This window comes from Gekko japonicus, unplaced genomic scaffold (genome assembly GCF_001447785.1).
Source record: "Gekko japonicus isolate JY-2015 unplaced genomic scaffold, Gekko_japonicus_V1.1 scaffold1798, whole genome shotgun sequence".
NCBI classification, from domain to species: Eukaryota; Metazoa; Chordata; class Lepidosauria; order Squamata; family Gekkonidae; genus Gekko; species Gekko japonicus.
The window spans coordinates 284360-310145 of record NW_015170336.1 but is presented as its reverse complement, the minus strand read 5'-3'; the positions used below and the strand labels follow the sequence as shown (position 1 = coordinate 310145).

Sequence of the window (25786 nt, the reverse complement as noted above, 5' to 3'; positions counted from 1 at the left end):
CTACTGGCATGGGTGCTTATCCTACCTCTCCACTGAGCAAAGTTTATTTATTTGTTGAAATATTTATACCACACCTTTTCCTTTGGCTCAAGTTTGAAGCCTCCATCCCATCCTTCCACTGGAAAAAGATCCATTAAAGTTGGGGGAAGGCTCCTGGACCCCTTGGAGGATGGTTGACCCACTGAGAGGCAACCATGTGAAGCCTTTAAAGCTTTCACACAAGACCAAAAAAACAGCCCTCTTTGATTCAGAGGGCCCTTTCAAACAGCCTTTGTAATCCATATTGGTAGTAGCTCATTGGGCCATGGCTGCTCTGGGCATCAGTGATGGGTGTTACAGAAGTTGCTAACCAAAGGTGTCTGTAGCAAATGTCTTGATGTTTACCCATCCATGCAGCTCATGAATGCCCAGACATGATTGGCTGGTGACTTGTTGCCAATGCCAAGTGAATCTCCAGTAGGTATCTCTGGGACGCAAACTTCTCCTGTTTGTGGTTGAAGTTTGGCAAGTGTTTTGTGTGGATATTTGTGAGGCTAGTGATCTTTCAGTCATGGTCAGTATCACTGCTGTGGTTTGACTTATGCTAGAGGTGCTGCTGCTGCTGATCAACAGCACAGTTCACTTTTACGAAACGCTTCTGCACATACTTTGTCATTGTGTGCAGAGATCTAGGGTATATTTGGCAAGTACTGCGGGAGGGCATCAATTTAGTGCAGCACTGTTTGAAATGGCCAGATTGCTTCAGAGACGGCTCATTACCAGAATGAAATTTGCTGTATGAAACCCCAATCCCTGTATTGCTTTACTCAGAACCGGGCCAACAACAGATAACATCCAGTTTAGAATAGTAAAGTGAAAGGGGCCAGAATCTCTTTACTATTTAGCTCATCAAATCTTATGTGTTTGCATGAAGGGTGTGAATCTCAGAAATGGGGACCAGATTGTAGCTCTCACTGTCCCGACTGCAAGAATGGCGGCATCTGCCATGAAGACACTGGGGAATGCATTTGCCCACCAGGCTTCATGGGGAAAACATGTGAAAAGGGTAAGAGGAAGTATTATCTTGTATTTTACACCAAAGAGCCAAACAGCTTCCATCACAGCCGTCCCAGTGTCAGCTGAACAGCAGGCATCTCATCAAAATGCTGGAGCTCCTGCCCTAGTAAATAAAGCCTTTCTTAGGTTAGGTTAGAAAAAGAAGCTGGCCAAGGAGAATAATAATAGAGATCTATATCTGTCTAGAACTTGAGTCACTTATAATCTTGTTCATGCTCTTTCTAAAGTACTATATGCAGAGGGATTTACTTCCAAGTAAGTGTGCGCATGACGGAGTAAGCTGCCGTCTCTGGTCCCAGCTCCTGCCAACCTAGCAGTTCGAAAGCAAGAAATTGCAAGTAGATAAATAGGTACCACTTCGGTGGGAAGGTAACAGCATTCCGTGCGCCTTGGTGTTTAGTCATGCCGGCCACATGACCACGGAAACGTCTTCAGACAGCGCTGGCTCTTCGGCTTTGAAGCGGAGATGAGCACCGCAACCCTAGAGTCGGATTCGACTGGCTTTCGAGCAAGGGAACCTTTACCTTTACTTAAGTGCGCGTGGGATTGCAACTGGCAGCCAGTTCTGAAATGACAAAAGGAAGCACTTCTTCATGAAACATGTAATTAATTAATTTGCTATGACAAGATGTATTGGTTTAGATATTTCCCCTCTGCTTTTCTCCCCAGTGGGGGCCTAAAGTGGTTTACACCATTGTTTGTTTGTTTGTTTGTTTGTTTGTTTAGATTTGTACCCAGCCCTCCCTGCCATGGCAGGCTCAGGGCAGCTAACATCATAAAAACACAATACAATAAATATATAAATATCTAAAACAATTCATTCTCCCTTTCTCTGGTTTATCCTCACAACCACCATTCTGTGAAGTAGGTTAAGCAGAGAGAGATGTGGACTAGCCTGTCATCGGGATCAGACTGAGACGGAGGACCTTTCTGGTTGCATCATTTTTTGAGGGGATATGAACTTTGGAATCACAATCAGTCGGTTACTGTAGTTGTACTTTCTTTCTGGAGCAGATTCACACCTGCATGTGGTTTTGGAGTGGTTCCTTTTGTATAGCTCTCAGTTTTCTCTGCCTTTATAAATATCTTATGGAACTTTTTGTTCAGTTTATACCTGTGGATTATTTTAAAGTGTTTAATATCTTTGCAATGCAAATAATCTCACATCTTAACTCTGGCACCATTGTTTTGGTCATTTGGGTAAACTTTTAGGGGAGTCAATGGAGGTATTACAGTTTATTCTGACCTACATAACATTCCAAAGCAGAGCTTTGTTGTTGTTATAGCTTTCTCTGTGTTAAAGGCAATCGGATTCAAGTGATTCAGTTAATTCCATTACAGCGTTGTGTTTGGGAAAGGTTAGAATTTTGTTTGATGATCCGCAATACAGTTACACATCCAGTATTTTGTGGGTAACCAGAGGTATTGTTGTGAATATTCATTGCAACAGCAGGTGTTTCACATGTGTGATATTTTCCTCTGATTCTTTATAGCTTGTGGAGAAAACACATTTGGCAGGACTTGCAAAGAGAACTGTAAGGAAGACTCCGGTTGTAAATTGTTTGTGTTTTGCCTCCCTGACCCATACGGCTGTTCTTGTGCTTCAGGCTGGAAGGGACTCCAATGTGATGAAGGTAAAACCATATTGTACAGGTCTTTGCCCACCCAAGCCAGTCCAGGAATGGGAGGGAATCCTGTACTTTTCAGTATATTAAACAACAAACCACGAGATGGTCTATATCCTCTCTGGTTTTCAGAACAATATGCCACCAGAACCTCTTTTACCTAGTCCCTGCCTTTCCTAAGGGAGAGATTCCAAACCCTTAGTTGGCATCTGGGACAAACCACATTAGCAACTCAATATAGAGTTGCACACTCTTACCAAGGTAGCATGTGTGGGGAGCGTCAGGCTACAAGATCTAGGCTTGGAATGCAAGTTACAACATCAGAGACCCATTAGAAATAAGAATAATTTTTATTCAGTACAGACTATATAAGAGATTACTGAAAACAAGAAAAACCTATGGCTCTGTGCCTTAACTACACATTAAAGATATTTATAGTTACCAGTGAAGTGTCCATATTCCAAGAGTGTCCAAGGTATATAGTCCAATTAGACACCAAGGGATTTTGAAGAGAAATCCCATCCTTGCACCCATGTGCTCCAGTTCACAAAGCAACTCTTTGTCTCTCACGAGGCAGCATTTCCAGGTGCAATAAAACAGATAATGACAAGAGGAGGAAGTGAAAGCTAAGCAAGAGAGCAGCCAGAGCTAAGCTACTACTCCCAGAGGGACCAAAACAATTATACTCCAATTCCAGTCATGATCAGCTGTGGCCATCAGCCAATCATGAGCGGACAGGGGATGTGCCCAATTGTTGGTTGTCATAGCTGCATGTGGGGATAGGCTAGAAGTTTGGAGACCATGCATGAAGTCACATGACCCAAACTCCAGCTTCTCCATTGCCTACGTGACTTATTGCATGCGGGCCAGAGCCAGGAGCCATCAGGTCTGGCTCTTCCACTTAGAGGTGTGAAAGAATGTGTGGTTATATGGCATGGCTATTAAGGTAGTTCAGGCCATTTGGTCTGCCCTGAACCATTTGGCCTGCAACAGGAAACAGAGACAGCATGGTATCAAAAGACATCACAGGAGAAGGCATGTGGATATAGAAAGCAGAAAGCAAAATTTCTATACACATATAAATAAATGGGATGTAAAGGAGAGGGGCTAATCGCTATGAACGAGAATGCTAGACCCTGGGAAGGGGCTAACTCTTTTCCTCAGCACCATTTTCTTGACCTCAAATTTTTCCCGCTCACTAGTGCTGCAGTTTACCTAACTGGGGAACCAAACCATCAACATACTGGCATCCTGAACATAGACATAAACTACGGGGGGGAGGCAGGAGCCCAAGCCTTCCCCGAATTTTTCCAGGGAAAACTGGGCCTCCCCCAGCCAACTAGTGCCTGGCGATATTGAGTTTAAAACTTTCCTGTGTGGTTTATTTTACTTTGGCCTCAATTTTTCCCTTCCAGGCTCACTTTCTTACAAATGCTAATTGAGCTAGCAAGATAGACAATGGGATTGTTAAACATCCCCCTTCTCCCCTCCCCTTCTCCTAGCAGGGAGGTGTCAAATGCTAGTCTTTAGGAACTTTATCTGCCTTTACCTCAGTGAGGAAAGAGATTTGATAACATTCCTAGCCACAGGAAAAGAAGTTTTATTTTTTTCATGGTAGTGAAGGGGAGGGCTGTTTCAGCTAGGGTTAAGCTCTTCTTTCAACTCACCGGCGGGGTAGTCTCCGTCCCGTCCGGGAGTTTCAGAGGAAAATCACTTCCCTCCCCCGGGTTATGAAAGTGTGAGACACTTTTAAAGAACACATTATTCAGTTTCCTCCATCTTTGTGTGTATGCACCATTGTAATAGCTTTCAATGGAAGCCTTCCCACTTCCATTTTTAAATGAGACCATATAGGAGGGAAAGGCAGAGCTAGGGGAGCTAGGTTGAAGCCTCCAACATTTTCTGAACAGTGTAATTAAATGCCCTGAAAAGAATCCACTGCAATGGCCCATGATGCTACGGTCCTCACAGATATCATGCTCAAAAATCATATTTGTCTTGCTTGCTTTTCCTCCTTTCTCTTGTATTGAGCACTTTTTGCTCATGTTGACAATTTGTGTTGGGTGACAATTTTGGGTGAATTTCTGTCTGCACATTTGGCAGCATTCATCATTGCTTGGGCAACTTCAGTAGCTGTTATTGATGCAAACACTTCAGAAAGCAAGTCCATTGTGATTACCAAACCAAGGATTGAGAATCTTAAAGGGGGGAAATCCCTGAAAGAGATTTTAGGAAAGTTTGCTACATGCTCACGCTCTTCATTTTGCTGTTACTTAAAATGGTGTGGTATAGTTTCAAAGGGGCAACCAACTCGGATGTACTAAAAGGAACAACAGGATTGCCCACTGAAAACAATGGGAAAGGCTTGAAGGCCCATTGGAGATAATGGGAGCCAGGAAAGCCCCAGGAGTTGTCATTCCAGTCCCAGAACACTTCTGTTAATCCCAGGGACTGCTATTCCAGTCCCAGAGTACTGAGAAGATTGCTACTACTCTGAACTCTGTACATTGCTCAGAAATTGAGTGCACAGCAACAGTTTTGTATTCTGCCCTGACTCAGAGACTCCAGCCATGCATTTACCAAATGAAGGCATCTCTGATGCCACAATTTAGTACAAAGTCACCCTTATGAATAAAGCAGAAACAAGACACCTGTCCAGGAATGTCCAGGAAAACACTTAAAATGTTCCCCTATGGGCTTTTCTGTGTTGCCTCTCTTACTGTCAGATCTGTGACCATTAGTTTGTCCTATGTACATGGTATGTATATTTGCAGTTCTTAAAGTGACTATTCTAAAAGTGAATTTCAGAAACAGGACACAGAAGGAGATAACTGAGATACCATTACAATCACTGATCAACTCCCACCTTTTCCTGGGTTTAGCCCAGCCCAGGGACATTGCTGGGGGGGTGTTCCCAGGCCCCCCTACATTTCTGGGGAGTCCCTCCCTAAATCCCACATGGCTCTGTCTCCATAGATAGTGACAATGGCGTGTGATGTCACTGGGCCTCCCTGTGATGTCACTGGGCCCCAGTTCTTTTAAGGGCCTAGCACAGCGATGCCTCTGCCCTAGCCCTCCCCCCTTGAAGAAATTGGAAAGTCTGTGCCCCTGATCCTGTATGTTTCCCCCCACAGGACAAAGTGTAGCTCCAAGGAATTTGAGAAAATGAGACTGGAGAAGGGTTAATCTCCACCCAAGACACTTTGGCTCTAGTCTGAAGGAGCCATTGTCTGCTATCTACCAATAAAAAAAACCACTCCACAGATCCAGTCATGAATTCCAAAGCATCTTAACTTAATTTGGCCCCTCAGTGTCAAGGACCTTTCTGAATTAGTAGAACAAAGTTGGAGTCCAGTGGTACCTTTAAGACCAACAAAATTTTATTCAAGGTGTGAGCTTTCATGTGCACACACACTTCATCAGACACAATGAAATGGAAACAGAAATAACAGTTGTACGTATAGAGAGTGGGCAGTGAATTAGCATGCAGAATAATGAAGATGTTTTTAACAGAATAGAAATATGGCTATCATCTGTTTGGGTTCAACTAGGGTAATAATAAACGTAATAGGTCGGAATTGGAGATTGATGTATCCTTAATTGTAGAATGGTGAGAGTCTGTCATTAGGTTCTATCCATCTCCTCTCAAGCATGGAGGCAACCTTGCAGCATCTTCTTCTTTGAAGTGGGGCCATTGGAATTCGTGGAATTAGCACATACCTAGAACGGAAAAGGCGCAAGATGAGCATCACATACACATGCCTTATTTGGTCTGGTTCTACACTATCGGGAAGCAGCTTTGTTCTCCACATTTCCCACAGCATCAGACCCAAGACACTTTGGCTCTAGTCTGAAGGGTGGGGGAGCCATTATCTGCTATCTACCAAAGCTACCAAAACTACCAAAGTTTTGGGAGATATCATGGCTGTGTATGTAGGGGGGTGGGGGGTCTGGGCTTTCCTGGTCCTGCCTACACAGCAGCCATTATCTCTGCCCCAGTCTCCACAGCAGCCATCTCCCCACCTTTCATGCCACCAAAGGACCTTTTTGAGGCTTTCTTTTTACATCAACGATTGATCTATCAATATCAGTATTTTTATCAGTAGGTCTATTACTGTTTTTTTAAAACAACAACAACAACAACAACAACAACAACAAAACACCCCTGGGTAACACTCCCTTCTGTAGCAGGGCAGCTGGAATGGCTCCCATGGGAATTGGGGTGGGGAAAATGAGGAGAAAGCTGCCATCTGTTAGCCCTGTTGCCACTGCATGCCATTAGCAGCTGCTGTGACACCAAGGCTTCCATAGGAAAGTGTTGCCACGTCAAAAAGGCTATTGTGGCATTTCAGGGTAATCTCTGTCTCCATGCGAAATAAATCATCAAAAGCTAAGTGGTGGGCAGACCTTTCTAGACTGGGCCAGATGAAAAAGAGCTTCTATAGAATCTGTACTGGAACATCCTAGACCATTAGAAAGGTCATACTCAAGATGGCATGTGGAATTAAGGAATGGAAAGGTAAAGGCAGTATCAAAGAGTAAGATTATTACTCAAACAACATGCAGGCAAGGCAACCTCTTGGTAACATTTATGTTCTTCTTATCAAATGTTATTAGGATTAAACTTCAAAAAGCACTTTTGGAGGCAGGAGAAAAGCAAAACTTGAAGGTGTATCTGAAGGTAGAATATAGGGTGGGAAAGGACCAGAGTAATTTTCAGAAGAGAGACGTACCTGGAGAAGTGGTAAAGTTTAACTCCAGTGTGAACTGTGGTATCATCTTCCAGGAAGACCTCTGTTGCACATAGGTGTTGGGGAGGATCCAGAAGCTATGTAGAAGGCAATCCAAAGCTGCTGAGGTAGTAAGAGCAAGGTAACAATGTCAATGTAATATTTTCAGGCTCAGAATTCCAGGGCTGAGTGATAAAAACCACTGCTAGGACAATGTAAAAGAGGGAAGGCAGTCTGGTATAGCCCAATCTCATCAGATCTGAGGATTAAGGGAGAGGCATGCCATGGACAGCAGTAGCAGTTTCAAATGAAGTGATGGTCAATTGATCAACAGCATTCAGAGTGAGAATTTTGTTGGTTAACACATTTGTTGATTGTTCTGATGCTTGTGTGTTCTCGCAGCTTGTGAGTCTGATTTTTATGGACCAGATTGCAAAGTGGCATGTAACAACTGCAATAACCGAGGAAGGTGTGACAGATTTAAGGGCTGCAACTGCAACCCCGGCTGGCATGGCCTACAGTGTGAAAAAGAAGGTAAAGCAAAGGTAACATTGTAGTGCAACAATAAGTATTTGTGTTCCGCGTAACATTTGTGCCAAGGGTTCATGTCTCCCCATGGCTTTGCCCAGGACTTGTCCCAAACTCTTGCCCTGCATATAGGGTTGCCAATCTCCAGGTGCTATGGAGATCTCCTGCTACTAGAACTGATCTCCAGGTGCCAGAGATCGGTCTACCTGGAGAAAATGGCCACTTTGGAGAGTGGACTCTATGGCATTATGCCCCACTGAAGTCCCTCCCCTCCCCAAACTCTCCTCTCCTCAGTCTCCACCCCCCAAATCTCCAGGTATTTCCCAACCTGGAACTGGCAGCCTTACCTACATACAAAATTTGCTCGTATCTTCAAGTGAATTCATGGTCAACAAAAGAGAGTTGGAAGCCTGATACAAGGTTAACTATCAGGACAGACATGCACCATTTTCACATTGTGGCTGCGGTCACACGGGCAGGAAAATGCGGGGGGGGGGGCTGTTTGCCCCAGGGCAAAATAACACGCGGTTGCGCGAGCAGACACCCCGTGGAGGTCCGGTGGTAGGGGGGAGGTGCCGATCACACCACAATCCTGCGGCACGGCAAAGAAGCGGTGCGCTGTGGCAAACGGGTGGGGGGTTTTTCTGTACACCGACGTGTGCGCATGCCCCATTGGGTGCTTGTGCGCATCCCTAGGACACTTGGGGGGAAAAAAACTTTTTGCGAGGGGACATGGGCGGGCGCCGGATGCCATGGGATTCCACCGGAAACGCGATCACGCGCCCGCCCTTGCCCCGCGGTTTCCTGAAACTAGTACCTCCGAGGTACTAGTTTTTTACCACGCATCTTTGGAGTGAAGCCTCGGGTGAGCCACGGGAGCTCTACGCTTCCCAGATGTGGCGGTAAGATCGTGCCCGGAAAATCCGCCTATCTTCTGTCTCTCTAGCGTGCCTAATGCTCCGTGTGACCGCAGCCTGTGTTTTTTTAAAATGGTCATGCAGCACAGGAGGACGGAGGCTGCCAGTTTCGGCAGAACAGGAGGAGGCGGGGCTGCTTAATGCGAAATTGCCTCCCCAGGCTTCTTTGCCTCCCCCATTAGGAGGAGTTATGTGACTACCCTGGTCACTCTTTTCATGTAAGAGAAGCCAAGGAAGCGGATAGGAGTATCATCGTCAAGTCATCTACTCGAAATAGCCATGGAAGGAGAACAAGCAGAAAGGAGGCAGTTTTCATACCATGCTAGAAACCTGGAAATGTTACCTTTTCCCTGCACCCAGAATGAAGACTTGATGCGCAACCTTTGGTTTAATGAGGCCACAGCTTTATTGGCAGAACTGAAGCACAGGCCAATCTTTTCATGGATTACAAAATGGGGGGGGGGCTCCTTAAGGCTGTTAGAACAAGCTGGCATAAATTAGTTAGAATATACCTGCCTGTCCAGTGTTATGCTTCCCATTGACCCACCACCAGGCCTGGGGAAAGGTAGGGCTGGACAGTGGCCATGTTCAGTGTGCCTCTAGCTATCAGAAATCTGGACAGTCCACTTTGGGCCTTGTCGACCCTAAAGAGAAGTTTCTGCCTAACCCTTTTCTTAAAATATAAACCTTCCTTTGGCCCTTCAGCCTGATTTGGTGTTCTGATTAATTATGTTTGTTCAGCCATTGACAACCTGGGTCTGCAGCAGTTTATTAACAGTTGCACACCAAGATCAAAATAGCCCCAGACAATAGATGAGCATGCCCTTAACTCTCAGTGTCAATTTAAAGGTGCCCTCACTGATTAATCAAAGAAAGCCTGAGGCTGCGGTCACACGGAGCATTTGCCGCGCTGACGATATGGATGGTAGGCGGATTTTCCGGGCGTGATCACATCGCAACATCTGGGAAGCATAGAGCTCCCGTGGCTAACCCGAGGCTTCCCGCTGAAGATGCAGAGTAAAAAACTAGTACCTCCAAGGTACTAGTTTCCGGAAGCTGCGGGGCAGGGGCGGGTGTCTGATCGCGTTTCCGGTGGACTTACGTGGCATCTGGTGCCTGCCGCTCTTCGTCGCACACAAGGGTTTTTTTTGTCTCCCAAGTCTCCGCAGGTTGCGCAACAGCGCCCAACAGCGCATGCGCACAAAGAGCGATTGCTAGTGCAATCACACGGCGCGGCTTCTGTGCCGTGCTGCAGGCTACCTGTCTGGTCGGCATCTCCCCCCTAACCACGGGACCTCGACCAGGACGTGTGCTCCGGGGCAATTAGCCACGCCTTCCCCCCCCCCTGCGATATCCAGCCCGTGTGACCGGGGCCTAAGTTATGTTTATCAGCTAACTTCAGTTGGTTACTGTATTGATTAAAATGATCAGATATTTCAGTTCTACTTTCTAGGCTTTATGCTTGTAAACTGGGGCCAGGTTATCCAAAAGGGTCAAGAATGGTAACCTTTTTTTATATCTAAATAAATAGAAAAGGGTGTAGCATGTTATAATTCCTTCATGCCTGATGTAGGTTCAGCTTTCAGATGAATCGCCCGAAATAGAGAATTTACAGGATGCACTGGAACTCAATTCTGGCTCAGAGTTTCACCCGAGTTGTATAGCTACTGGCAAGCCGCTTCCTACACAAGAAGAATTTAAATTGATAAAACAAGATGGAACAGTCCTTAAGGTAAGCTGATGGTCAATTCACTCTTTGATTTCATTGGATTTAGAAGGATGTATCTGTTTAGGACTTCTCTAAAAACTTCTCTTTAATTACCTCCTTGAAATTTAAGCTTTCTGAGATTTTTGCTTATATTTGCTAATATATTTACTTATATTTGGTGTTATGAAATAGCATGTAAACTGGCTGAAACATTGACCTGGGGGTTATGCCCTTTATTGAGCAGGAAGTCAAAAGAAGTTTTATTACCATAGGATATACTTTTGCTTCAGAATGGCTCCCAAAAGCATCAACACTTAATTGCTCTTCTGCTGAAGTTAAAGGCAAATTCTATAACCAGACTTGCAATACAACACCATTGTAGTATGAAAATATTAAGAAATGGAATTATGAATGGAGAAAGCGGAAGAATCCAAATAAGTGCCTTAGGTATTCCCAAAGATTTAGGCCCAATCTGCATCTAGCATTTGCTTGGTTGTTTTACCAAACCCTCACTGGAACAGGAAAAGATGCGGCTCAAAACCACATTCAAGTACCCTGGGCCAATGCAGGACTGACGGCCATAAGTCTATGCAGATAGTACCATAAAACCGAGAGATCAAACAGAGTGAAAGTTGCAGCATGCAGTCTGGACACTGCCATAAAATCCGACAATCAATCAAAGTGAAAGTGGCATGCAATGCACCAGGGGATTCCTGTTCCAACATGGGTTTGATAAAACAGGGCCTTGTTCCAACATGGGTTTGATAAAACAGCGGCCCAAATGCTGGATGCAGATTGGGCCTTTACATGTGCCAGTTATGGGGTGTTTTTTAAAAAAAAAAAATTGAAAAGGAAATCCTCATACCATATAATAAACCACTTTAAAAAGTTTTTTTAAGCCGCTTGCTATGCTGAGTAAGAAGCTAGTGTTTGAGAAACATGAGTCCAAAGCCTCATTAGGCACACATAATTTGTGGCTCTTTGGATTTTAGCCATCGAATAATTGCATCTATATTAATGCCATACCACAAAGCAGTCAAGGACAAAAATATAGTAAAGGATTCCTCTAAATGCCAACCCACCTATTTTGATCCTACCTAAAATTATATTGGAATCAATTCACTGTCACGTGTGTTGAAGATACATTAGCTAAGAAAACACTCAAGTGGTAAAGACTGTTCTAAGTAAACTTTGGATTGCAGCTTCCGTCCAAAGTGAGGCAGACACCCCAGTGGTGTTTTGTGTCATAGCTGCCAGCATCACAATGAAACAAGGTTAGGCCTGGTGAGAGGAATACAGTACTTTTATACTACTGTAGCATTGCAATGGTTTTAACGGCTCAAGTAGCGTTACCAACATCCAGACAGGGGTTGGCGTTCTCCCGGAATTCTTCTGGATCTCTCAGATAAGTTCTTCTGGAGGAAATGGCAGCTTTGGAGGGCATACTGTCTATCACTCCATCCCTTCCCTTCCCCAGACTCTGCCCTCCCTAGGCATTTCCCCCAAATCTTCAGGAATTCCCCAAGCCACAGCTAGCAACCCTCTGCTCTAGCGCAATGGTTTTTATTGTTGGGCAGGGCTCTACTGATAGCAGGAGATCCTTTGCATATTAGGCCACACACCCCTAGTGTAGCCAATCCTCCAAGAGCTTACAGAGCTCTTCTTACTGGCACTACTGTAAGCTCTTGGAGGATTGGCTACACTAGGGATGTGTGGCCTAATATGCAAAGGAGCTCCTGCTACCAGTAGAGCCCTGTTGTTGGGGATATTTGTTCTATCGCTTATTTCTGGAGTGTTATAATGTTGCTTGTATATTTTGCTTGTAAGCTGCCCAGGGCAAGTCTCTGGAAAGGCAGTGCACAAATGCATTAAACAAATAAACAGTTCATTAAATATAGTGATGCAAATACCATGGCTTATTTTAACTAGGGCTGGTTGTGAAACGAGGATTCAGCTCACTGATTATCATTCAAATCCTGGTTTGCTTTGCAAATGTTGCTCTGTTTCCTTTGCATCCCCTGCAGAGATCCACCTGGTATCCTATCTTGCATTGTGGTCAGGATGACTGCAGGGAACAAGCCAGGACTGATTCATGATACCGGCTTTCATAACTCTCACAAAAGTACAATCCAAAGTAACCGTGATTAGGTTACAGATCTTAGTCTGACAAATCCTCAGTGACTATAGTTAGGGGATTGTCCCACGTTTGGATGATCACCCTAACCATCCTTTAATAAAACGGAGTTGATAACTAGTGAAATTCTTCAGAGAGCTCCGTGCATCACTGACATAACAATTCTTTTGTGTTGCTTGCTGTTTCAGCCTATCTCAGTGACGAATAGAAGCAATCAGTCGGAAGCTACATTTTATATTAAAAAAGTCCAGCCTCCTGATTCTGGAACATGGGTCTGCGTTGTTGAGACAGTAGCCGGCATGACAGAAAAACCTTTTCAAGTTACAGTTAAAGGTAACCGAGTTTACGGTCACACGCGCCAGAAAAAATGGGGGGCGGAGCGAGGCTATTTCCTCCGGAAGAATTTGACCCACAGTTGTGCGATCACACAGTCCTTGGAAGCTGCGGGCATAGCCCGCCACTGCATGATCAGACGCAACCACGGGTGAGTCGGGGGGGGGTGCCGTTTGTTTCTGATGCACTTAAACGAGGAATTGATGAATCGCATCTCCGTACTGAGGGCTCCCTATGGAGTTTGCAAACATGCACATACTGAGAAGGGGGCGGACAATGACACAGAGTCAGGATGGCCTGATCAGACCATCCCAACTCCATGAGAGCGCACTGGAGCAATCAGACAGGGGAAAGTCCATCCGTGACCCGTCGCAACCCATTTTCTACTGAATTTTCCCTGGTGTCTTTTAACTTGGCTTCTGCAGCAGAGCAGAATGGGTTGCCGATGGCTGCGGGGCACTTCCCAGATGTTGTTGTCTGATCGCGCCCTTTAGATCCGCCCAGCATTCGCAGCTATGGCGGGTCTAATTGTGCGTATGATTGCAGCCTTAGAATCGTCTGCATTCAGACTTTGGTGCACCTTAATCACATTGAAAATAATACAATTCTGGGCTCTAATGCTGCATTACAGATCTCATTCTTAAGGTGGAAGAAATACCTAGCTTTATCAGTATTAAACTAGTGAATACTAGAAATAGGAGCAAACAAACCAGAAGTCAGACTTGCCAATATATGAAGTTAGTGGATTACTTCAGTCACCAATGAGAATGCCTGGGAGTATTGACCTCCAGGAATAGCTACAGTAGTCATCATAACCAAAGAACACCAAGGAAGCGATCATCCTAATGTGACAGCTAAGGTTGTACACTGGTAGAGATCTTAGCTTTTTGAACCTGCGTGACACAGGGGGGAAAGGCAATTACTGGAAACAAGATTGGTGCCTCTACATTAAAAAAAAGCCCTTTTAGCCTATGTTATTTCTGGGGGCTCAAAAAAACGGAGCAGTGTGGAAGTCATGGTATTGATCCATGTTAACAATCCCTCTGTTCCAGCATTGCTTCTTAGAAATTTAATAGACAGCATGAATGCTGATTGGGTTTTTTTTAAAAATGTAATTTCGTCTAATAATTAAGTTGTTTCTGTTTTTTCCTTATCAGTTGTTCCCGTGCCTATAAATGCTCCTAAGCTGGTAGAGAGAGGACATAATTTTCTCATCATTGATGTGAATGCAGGTCAACACACAGGGGATGGACCGATTGTGTCAACCAAGATTCTTTACAAACATGCCAAGTCTTATTATCACTGGAAGTCAATAGAGGGTAAGGGCCAGGCCAATAATTGTTTACTTATCCCAGGAGATATCCTACTTTAGGATCTAAGACACATCTGAGCTACAGTTATTTCCAAGTCCCATGCAGGAGCTCAGAAATAGAGAATTCTCAGCCCTTCACCAACCTTTAATTCTCAGGACTCTTTGGAGGAAGCCACCATGACAATGAATGGGGTATAAAACTGATATACATTTGTAATGTGAATTTGCCCACAAAGTTTGCTTAGTCTAATCCTTGGTAGTCAGATCGATTGGAAGCATCACATCAGTACTGTATTGATTCTTACAATAGGTGCAATCTTTAGCTTGAAGCTTTCGTGGCTGTCATCATCATAATCTTTAATTAATATTTCTGGGCTTGTTAGCTGTATCTGTTGATAAAAACTTATCTCACTAGACGTTTGCCAGGTTTTGCATTACTTCTTCAGAAGTGTGCATGCCTACGAAACTTATACCTTGAATAAAACTTTGTTGGTCTTAAAAGGTGCCACTGGACTCAAACTTTGCTCAGGTCGTACGGATGTTTGCCTTAAACCAGCAAAACTAGTCAGCCCAGAGGTGGTGATGAGATAAAAGAAATCAAGCCACATTTAACTCTTTTCAAAACTATGGTGATCAGATAGGAACCTGCATTCTTTACTCGCTTTGTAATGTCCCAGTACAACTCAGGAATCATAAAGTCGTTATCTAAACCTTTCATTCTTTAATAATTCCCAGTGTGTTTCCCCCCCTTTTATCTTCTCAAACTCAGTAGCTGAAAAGAACATAAAACTAGACAATCTGGAACCAAAAACAGAATATCAGTTCTGCGTCCAGCTGACTCGCCGGGGAGATGCGGGAGAAGGACATCCTGGTCCGCAGGCCAGTTTCACTACAGCTGCTGTTGGTACGCAGTCCTTTGAGCCTTTCCTATAAAAGGAATAGTCATACCACTCTTTTGTATGTCAAGCGTCATTGTGCGCAGGTACAGCTGTTTGCAAGGAAATAGCATCTTTCTCCAAAAGTGATGAACCTATTCGTGTGCAATCTATCTATTGATCTAGCTAGCTATGGTGATAGCTGTATCCAATAGTGTGTGTGTGTGTGTTCTCAATTTCATTACATGAGACTAGGTCTTGCTATATACAATGGCAGCTGGTGAGGCAATTCTCTAATTACAACTGCTGTGATCAAGAAAGCAAAGAGATTGTCACCATTGGCTTGGGTCCAGCAGAGCATTTCCAAGGACGGAAAGATTTCTGTCCACAGAGTATGATTTCCTTGCCTCACCACCTCCTCCTTCTACAGCTCAAATGCCCCTCTCTAAATGCTGTTACTGGGAAACAGGGGGCACTTGTATTTGTAAGCGTTCCAAGAACAGTAAGGTTTCTTCTCTCAATCTCTAAGGTCTCCCTCCACCAAGAGGTCTCACTCTTGTTCCTAAAAGTACAACATCCCTGCAGTTGTCATGGGAGCCATTCATTCAGCCCTTTGAAGATGACGTCCATGTTGAAGTAGAAATGAAGAGTGTGAATTATAGGAATGGGGATAGCACCACATGGGTTAGTCTGCCAGGAAATGAGTCTATGCTGATTATTGAGAATTTGGAGCCCAGACACCAGTACATGTGCCGAATCCGTGTGAACAGCAAGTCCCAAGGAGAATGGAGTACCTACCTGTATGCATGGACCTTCAGTGACCGTGAGTGAATAGAATGTATTTTGTTTTCTTCATTTGTACCCCACTTTTCTCCTCAAACAGGGACTCAGAATGGCTTCCAACATTCTCCCCTTCACCATTTTATCCTCATAACACCCTTGAGTAAAGCTAGAGTGAGAGTGTGTGTCTGCCCCAAGGTCACCTAGCAAGCATATGTGGCAGAGCAGGGGATTCAAACCCAAGTCTCCCAGATCCTGGTCCAACTGGAAAATCATGTAATCACAACAAAAGGGATATCAGCATAGAGAAAGACGGCGTCACAGCAGCACGAAACTGGCTTTAAAATGCAAATGCAGATTCGACCGCTATCTCACAGCAATAGCTCTATCAATGCCAAGTAATTGAAACAATAGCAAAATGTATAATGCAGATAGCTCTTAAACTGATTACTGAATTCACTGTTGTGAAGGTGATCTCAGGATGTTGTTCTCTGACAACCATATCCAGATTCATTATGGATAATTAAAATCAGGGCTATTTTGGGGCAGGAACGCGCAGGAACGGAGTTCCGGCTGGCTCCCGAGTTGGCCACGCCCAGCAGGAACTCATTAGCATAATAGGCCACACCCAACAGCAGAAACTCATTAGGATTGGCTACATTAGGGGTGTGTGGCCTAACATGCAAAGGAGTTCCTGCTACAAAAAAAGGCCCTGGGTTTTGACAACAAACAAGGTAAACAGAATAACAAGCAAAAGGTGGGTGTGGCTGGATTACCACACTTCTGGTAACATGGGGGTGCGTCCTAATGTGCGACTGAGCTGTGCTGGCAGGGGTGTGGCCTAATATGCTAATGAGTTTCTGGTGTTGGGTGTGGCCTATTATGCTAATGAGTTCCTGCTGGGCTTTTTCTACAAAAAGAGCCCTGATTAAAATCAAGACTAGAACCTAGAAGGAGCAGAGACTAATGTGAAATATCACACATTCTGCTTGTTTACTAGGAACTCCACCGTCACCCAATAACGTCCGGATTGAAAACATCACCGACTCCTCTGCTATCATCTCTTGGTCAACAGCTGAAGGACATTCCATCTCCTTTATCATGCTCAGCTATAAAATTTATGGCAAGGCTGAGTACAACCACATTGATGTAACAATAAGAAACACCACCGTGACTCAGTACCAACTCAAGGGTCTTGAGCCAGACACTGAATACATGGTTCAAATAAGTGCCTACAACAACGTGGGGCAGAGCAATCCCAACCCTTCTTATGAACTGAGAACCTCACCAGAAGCAAAAGGTTAGTGCTGAGCTGAGAGCTGACTTCTGCGGAAACTGTGAGCGTATATGTAGCATGGACGGGAATATATAATGATTTTTTAAATTCAGATTATTCATATATACTTATATTTTCTGGCTTTATGAATGTTTACATTAAGATTTTATTAGGATTTAATAAAAGCCTACTAAGTGGTAAGGCCTCTCCTTTGTAGGTTATAGTGTCTTTTTAGGTGATGCTAGCAGACAAGAAACAACATTCTTTCCCCCCTTTTCAACTTGTTTGTATGAAATAGCTATCTAGCTGTCCGGCGTTTTTAACAGGCCTTCAGGGCAGTATTGCTGGTACAGCAGAAAATAGATTTTTCAATAGATGTATTTGCTTGAAGTATAGAGTTCATGGGTGTAGTTGTTTGGGGTAAAACTCTGCAGTGTCTGGGTCAACATGGGCTTTAGTTTCATATCTGAACAACAACATCTTTTGTTTGGGTATGAAGAATCCTTGGGTATTATTAATAAGGTTACGTTAAATAAACATTTAAGATATCATGTAGTCACACCTTTTCCTGTGACTGACCAATGAATGAATGACTACTCAAACGATGCTCTGTAATATTCTGTGACCAATTATGATTTCTGGATGTTCTCTTTTTGCCTATGTCATTTTGGGTATAAAACTTCGTGTCCTTCCTTATATTGCTCAGAAAGCAATAGTCGATTTTTGATCGGCTAGTCTGGCCTAACTGTTTTCCGAAATTTCATGGCAATTAAATATCCAAAGAACTTCCTCCTCATTGTGGCTTCTTTTTGGATTGGGAATATATTCGTACAACATATATGATGGGCATTCATGTGCATAGTTTAAGTGGTCCAAGGCTGGCAACTGGCAAATAATTGTCCAAATGAAAAGTGTTGTGTTTTAGAATACATTAAAGTTTTTGTAGTCCTGGGCTGTATCTGCTTGGTTTGGCCAAAGCACACCCCTGCTACAGCAGCAGCAGCAGAAAGTAGAGAGGGAGACTGTTATCCTCTCCCGTCCATTCTTGGTCCACCTGCAGCTGTCTCACATTCCCACACTCTGCTGTTCCCTCTTTCCTCCTTCACGTGTGCATCAAAGGGCAGCACGATGGTGATCGTTCGGCCTGCCCTCCCTCGCCCTGAAATCTTCCCTTTCCCAGCCCAGTTGTCCTGTAAGCGTACAGTGTGGCTGGACTGAAAAGGGGAATGTGTCTTTGAAAAGGGTAAAAGTGTGTGTGTGTGGAGAGGGTGTTTGCAGGGCAACTTGCCACACAGCATCATTCTGAACTCAGAGCTTCATTCCCCCCGCCCCATAGTGGCTCCCCTTCCAGACAGACGTTTGATCCACAGCCATAGCTCCCTAGTGACCACAAAAATGGCATGTGATGTTGAAAACAGTATGTTTGACTGCCAAATATGCTTGCTGCAAGATCTGCAGCAACTGTAGTTTAACACACCATCCCTAATCAGGGCAGCGCCCCCCCATACAAATGGCTACAAGGGTTTGGCTGCTGAAGCTCCTCCAGAGGCTTGGAAGGAACACAGAGGATCAATGAAACCTCTAAACGTGTACACAGGGTTGACGGAGCCCAGAGAGAGAGAGAGCAGGTACATGGATGTTGTCAGCATGGCCCCTACACACAGAAGAAATGTCCACACAAGTACTCCCAGTGCTCAGCAAACAACATTTGGAAACCAAAGGGAGGGAGCATAAGAGCGGACATGTCCACAGCACGTTTGCACTGTGTAGACAAACGGGCAATCAAGCAGAAATGGGGTGGAGGTGGGACCAATGCACTCATGCTCACTGTCCCTTCCCGTGCATTCAGTCAGCACATGGAGGTGTTCTGGGTAGAAGTCTAGAATTAACAAAGGTTACTGAGAGGTATAATGGAAGCAGGTGGCCTGGAGGACTAGCACATTCAAACAGTCACAATAATACCCATTGTTCAATGTAATTCCTGACTCTAGAATGTCCATGTTGAGAGCATTATACTCCAAGCACATATAAACACTCTGCAACATGCAATGGTCTAGAAGGGGGAGAAAGGGACCAAAGGGATAGATTAAGAGGTAAAGTGGGAGCCATTGCTACCTATCAGTATAGGTCAGTCAAAGAAAAGTCCAATTCCCAAAGGACAGGTCCAGCTGTTCAGGCACCAAATAATCCAAAAGGTACGCCCCCTGCACCTCACCCGGGGGGACTGTGTTCCCCCGCGTTCCCCCCCCCCGAAATGACCTCTGCTGAGAGGTATAATGGAAGCAGGTGGCCTGGAGGACTACCAAATTCAAACAGTCACAATAATACCCATCATTTAATTTAATTCCTGACACTAGAACGTCCATGTTGAGAGCATTATACCCCAAGCACATATAAACACTGTGCAACATGCAATGGTCTAGAAGGGGGAGAAAGGGACCAAAGGGATAGATTAAGAGGTAAAGTGGGAGCTATTGCTACCTATCAGTATAGGTCAGTCAGAGAAAAGTCCAATTCCCAAAGGACAGGTCCAGCTGTTCAGGCACCAAATAATCCAAAAGGTACATCCAAAGAAATGTAGAAGCAAAATGTGTGCCAGAACAGCTATCCCACATCTGTACAACTGTGAGTGGTTTGGAGCCAGGTAGGGCAAATGTTCAGCTCCCGTGATCACTAACAGTGAGCATGACACAGTGTAACTGGAGAAGTGCGTGTGTGTACACGAAAGCTTATACCCAGAATAAAACTTGGTTGATCTTAAAGGTGCCACTGGGCTCAAACTTTGTTCTACAAGTGAAACTGGTGGGTGATCAAAAATCTTTGCAGGAACTCTACATCTTGTCCTTGTGACTTGCCGGAAGTAAGTGGTCCTATGTCAAACTGGAGGGTGAGAAAGACAAATCAAAAGAGAGGCATTAGGGCAGGGGTCCCCAACCTTTTTGAGCCTTCAGGCATCGTTGGATTCCTGACGCACTGTGGTGGGTGCAGCTACAGAATGGTTGCTGCGTAAGGTAAAGCAAACCACAGGATGGCTGCCACAGCTTACCTTCAATCACACAGAAAATATCCTTGTGCTGTGGTGGCAGCTGCTTCCGAAACATGTATTAAAACCTGCACAGCCAGTCCAATCTCCAATGGCTTTCCAGAAGCCTTGCTTGGCAAAAGCCCCCCTGACCCTGCCCACTTTCTAAGAACACTTGGCGCGGGGGGGAGGTCAGGAAAAGTGGTAGCAAGGGCACCCCTCTGGGGGATCCCCGCGTTAGGGGAACAGCTGTGCGAGTTAATGACAGGGGGATTTCTTCTTTTAAAAAATCAATCAAGAATAATCCATCTGCTCTTCCAGTTCCACAGGAGTCCAAAGGAGGGAAGATGTTGCTGATCGCTATCCTTGGCTCAGCAGGGATGACCTGCCTAACAATACTGCTGGCCTTTTTCATCATGCTGCAGCTGAAGCGGGCGAATTTCCAGCGGCGAATGGCCCAGGCTTTCCAAAACGTTGTGGTAAGTCCGTGGCTTGTTGTCAAGAACATCTGACATTGAAAGAACAAGCAAGGTGTCCCAGTTCCAAGGAAACCTGATTGGCACTTCCGGTCCCAAAGAGAGCACTGCCGTTTGGATGGCGACTAGAGCTCCCCTCACAGAAATAGAAGAGCCAGTCTCCTCCATGTGTGTGACAGGCCCAGATGCAACCTGACATGTCCCTGTTTTGTTGAAGCGGGCGAATTTCCAGCGGCGAATGGCCCAGGCTTTCCAAAACGTTGTGGTAAGTCCGTGGCTTGTTGTCAAGAACATCTGACATTGAAAGAACAAGCAAGGTGTCCCAGTTCCAAGGAAACTTGATTGGCACTTCCGGTTCCAAAGAGAGCACTGCCGTTTGGATGGCGACTAGAGCTCCCCTCATAGAAACAGAAGAGCCAGTCTCCTCCATGTGTGTTATGGGCCCAGATGCAACCTAACATGTCCCTGTTTTGTCATGAAGCTCAGTGGGTGACCTTGGGCCAGTCGCTCTCTTTCAGCCTCACTTCCCTCACAAGGAGAGCCACAAATGCAACCCTGAGCTCCTTGGAGGAAGAGCAGGGTTAAAAGGTGAGAGACAGATTGTGTGGGCAGAGCCCAGCAAGGGGAACCAAACTTTCCCATTTCCCCTTGCCTACTGTACCCTTCAGGCCCATAGCTACAGTGGGGCATTTGGGGGGCTGGCCCCCTGACTTCCTACCAAGGCCCCACAACTTCCATCTAGCCCAGGCCCCCATTGCCACTACCCCTTCTCCAAACATGGCTTGCTTCCACAACTGACGTCAGTGCCCCCCAATTTATTTAAAGACCCCCCGAATCACAAAATCCTCACTACAGGCCTGGTACCCTTTGATATTTGAACCCTAGGAGCCAGGGGATCCCCAGAGTCAGTGCTGGGTGCGATGTGTGTGTGTGTGGGGGGGTGTCTGCATTGGGAGGAGGCAATTGCTGAAAAATCACTTCCTCTTCTCTGCCAGTAGAAGTCCACTTCCTCCAGTGGTTTGGCACCAAGCCATTGCCTTTGCACCCAGATGTTGACTTTCAGATAGAAACAGGAAGTGAGGCAGTGTGTAACTCTGAGCTTTTGACTGGTACAAGGCTGTTTTTTTGTTATCTTATTCATTTTAGTGCCTAATTGGCTCCTCTTCCTGTCCCGTTTCCTAACAAATAGCCCAGTGGGGATATGAGTTATTTCTGAGATGCTGTGATAAGGGAAGGACAGAAGCATACAGGCCTAATATTGTACAGTTGAGAGAGGCTGAATCTAATGTCATCAGTACTCTGACAATATTTGTCATTTCACTCACATCTTACATTCTAGATGTTTATTCAGTGTCTGGCCTGGATCTGACAGACCAAATGAAGATGAATATAGACAGAATATGGAAGTCATAATGGCTCAGGCTTTGCAAATTTGTTATTAGTACATTTTTATCCCACCAAGGATAACCAAGGAGCTCGGGGCAGTATTCATTGGTCTCCCTCCTCCATTTTATCCTGCCTGTGAGGTAGGTTAGGGTGAAAGACCGTACCTGGCCCAAGGTCACCCACTGAGCTCCCATGCAAAGTATCTCCCAGATCCTTGTCCATAGATTCAGGCGGGTCGTCGTGTTGTTCTGAAGCAGCAGAACAAAGTTCGAGTCCAGTGGCACCTTTAAGACCAACAGAGTTTCATTCTGGGAATAAGCTTTTGTGTGCATGCACACTTCTTCAGATACATTGAGACAGCTGAGTTGCCAGGAAGGGCTCGTTAGAGTTAAGAAGCGTAAGTGAATGGGCAAGAAGTATAGCTGAGATTGGATTAAAGCAATTGTTATATCCTTGTCCGACATTCTAGCCACCATGCCAGTGATGGCGAACCTTTTAGAGGCCGAGTGCCCAATCTGCAACCCAAAACCCACTTATTTATCGCAAAGTGCCAACATGGCGATTTAACCTGAATACTGAGGTTTTACTTTAGAAAAAACAATTCATACATTAAGAAGAAGAAGAGGAGGAGGAGATTGGATTTATACCCCGCCCTTCACTCGGAGTCTCAGAGCGGCCTACAAACTCCTTTCCCTTCCCCTCCCCACAACAGACACCCTGTGAGGTGGGTGGGGCTGAGAGAACTCTGACACAAACTGGTCTTTTTCAAGGACAGCTGTGCCAGAGCTTGTGACTGACTCAAGGTCACATCAGCAGGTGCAAGTGGAGGAGTGGGGAATCAAACCCGGTTCTCCCAGATTAGAGTCCACACACTTAACCACTACACCAAACTTAAGATGATCCAAACAAAGTAAGGATAGCAATCCCAAATGCTTTCATTTACTTAAAATTATTTGGCAGAGAATTCAACACTTTAATGATGGTCTGGGCCTGGCTGGGGCGATGGCACGTGTGCCCACAGAGAGAGCTCTCAGTGCCACCTCTGGCACCCGTGCCATAGGTTCGCCACCACTGCACTACGCCAAGCTGAAACAGCTTGTGTGTTTCGGAGAAGGTGGAGGAGACCAGGACATCTGTCACTGATGACAAGAAGCCTGTCTGTTCCTTCTGAACCCATCACCGTGTTTTAAATGCAGAGAACAGCCAATCTTGGTGACTGTTTTCCTGTCATGTGGAGCTGCCCTTGATAATGTTCAGACATATCTGCTAGTGTGGAACACAGCCTTCCACTCTAATAAATTTTCAATTTTACAGGAGGAGGTGTTCCTCTGAAATAGACACCATGTGAAAATTGCTCCATTTTTGGTGTCACAGGGACTATTACAGACAATGCCCTCTGCACTCAGTTAAAAATTGGCTGTGTGTGATTTTGGTACCTCAAAAATGAATGTAGCAAGTCCCAACTAAGTTTTGACCCCTTTGGTTAGTTATGACAAGTCACTGCAACATGGGAGGTGAGTTCCACAAAGATGTCTCATAAAACTATGATTTGCATGACAGATTTTGTGAGCCGCCCAGAGCCGGCCTTGGCTGGGAGGGCGGGGTATAAATTCAATAAATAAATAAATAATATGGAGCAAATTGCAAAAGATTCTGTAACACAGCTGAACGTGGCTCCTTTATGAGTCCTTCGTACATTGAGCCTATTGTCCTTCCTGTACCCCAGTATGCTTCAAGGTCACTCAAGGATGGATACTCTTTGGAGCTTACTCTCGCTATACCAAACATGGAGAGCGCCGGCACATAGAAAGATGCCCTCTACAGCTGCCTTACAGTGGTGATGCTTTCTTCCCCCGCAGATTTGCTGGAGTCTGTGAGTGAAAACACAGGAGATGGCTGGAAATCTGAAGATGGTCTTTTTAGCATGAAAAGAAATAAATACAATTCAGATGTGTGCAGTCCTGATTCAGAATGGGGCGAGGGGGAGAAGAGGGTTGGCACAGTGTTTGCTTGTCAACACCCTCTCCCATGCTTCTGCCAGTCTTGGAAGGGGGGGGAGGACAAAATGGATGCCCGTGATTTCTCATGTAGGGTTTCCTTGTAGCACTAATAGTAGCATAGGACATTCAGCTTTGGTAGACAAATCCAGTCCTTTCTTTCCACAGGGTCCTGCTCCAAAGCAGCACAGTCCATACCTCACATGTACCTTTGAAAGATGGTGATTCCTAATTTCCATCTGACCCTAAACTTTTACATCTCTTTGCCATTTCATCTGGAATCACATTTGATGTGCTTTCTACCTACTATAAAACAGTGGTTCCAAAAGTTCCCCTAATTATATCAGCCTTGTTTATGTAATGTACGTGTGTGTGTGTGTGTGTGTGTGTGTGTATGTTTTTACTGCCTTTTAAAGAAAGTATTTGGTAGCTATTTGGTTGTCACTCGTGAGAACCAGGTAGTTATTTAGGACTGAGAAGTGGAAACATCTACACTGAATCATACGGACATACTAAAAATAACCAGACAACAGGATTCTCTCCAGCCTTGTAAGAAGTGTGCAGTGCCAGGCTCATATAGGCCCTGACCATACGCAGAATCACCCCTCTGTTTAAAGCGACAATTCAGTAAAAGCAAAGCTATTCTGCTGAGCAGTGATAAAAACAAACATTCCTATCTTATTCTTGCCTTGATCTTTTTATTACAGACTATACACAATTTGGTTTTACCTTCTGTACATATTAGTCACAGCTTCTCAATGTTCTGTCTATTTCTTTACTTCATTTATATATTGGCTTTCTCTCCAGTGGATTCAGAGCAGCTTACATCATTCTCCTCTCCTCCATTTTATCCTCACAGCAACCCTGTGAGGTAGGTTCAGCTGAGATTGTGTGACTGGCCCAAGATCTCCCAGCAAGCTTCCATGGCAGAGTAGGGTCTCCCAGATAGTCTAACCTCTACACCACACTGGCTTCCCTCGCAATCTACTGAATAGTAGAAAAGAGTCCAGTAGCACCTTAAATGGAGCTGTGGTGGCTCAAGTGGTTAAGACGCTGAACTGCAGGCTGTGGAAGGTCGGTAGTTCAGCAGTTCGAGACCTGAGTTGCCGCATGATGGAGTGAGCTCCCGTCTCTAGTTCCAGCTCCTGCCAACCTAGCAGTTCGAAAGCAAGAAATTGCAAGTAGATAAATAGGTACCACTTCAGTGGGAAGGTAACAGCATTCTGTGCGCCTTGGTGTTTAGTGATGCTGGCCACATGACCACGGAAACGTCTTCGGACAGCGCTGGCTCTTCGGCTTTGAAACGGAGATGAGCACCGCAACCCTAGATTCGACTGGCTTTCGAGCAAGGGAACCTTTACCTAGCACCTTAAAGACTAACAAAAATTGTAGTAGGGTATGAGCTTTTGTGAGTCACTGCTCACTTCTTCAGAAGTGTATCTGAAGACATGAGCAGTGACTCACAAAAGCTCATACCCTACCACAAATTTTGTTAGTCTTTAAGGTGCTAGGTAAAGGTTCCCTTGCTCGAAAGCCAGTCGAATCTAGGGTTGCGGTGCTCATCTCCGTTTCAAAGCCGAAGAGCCAGCGCTGTCCGAAGACGTTTCCGTGGTCATGTGGCCAGCATCACT

The 25786-nt window shown here is 45.0% G+C and overlaps 1 protein-coding gene across 1 annotated transcript in view; it reads left to right on the top strand.

Moving 5' to 3' along the window:
* Positions 1-25786, top strand: part of TEK (TEK tyrosine kinase, endothelial) — an 88050-nt gene that overhangs the window by 49874 nt on the left and 12390 nt on the right. The window contains exons 7-16 of the mRNA XM_015418149.1: positions 914-1045; positions 2550-2690; positions 7814-7956; positions 10436-10588; positions 12887-13031; positions 14189-14350; positions 15113-15247; positions 15748-16041; positions 16999-17298; positions 20618-20775. Coding sequence (XP_015273635.1) covers positions 914-1045; positions 2550-2690; positions 7814-7956; positions 10436-10588; positions 12887-13031; positions 14189-14350; positions 15113-15247; positions 15748-16041; positions 16999-17298; positions 20618-20775 — 1763 coding nt within the window. The remainder of the gene's footprint in view (positions 1-913; positions 1046-2549; positions 2691-7813; positions 7957-10435; positions 10589-12886; positions 13032-14188; positions 14351-15112; positions 15248-15747; positions 16042-16998; positions 17299-20617; positions 20776-25786) is intronic.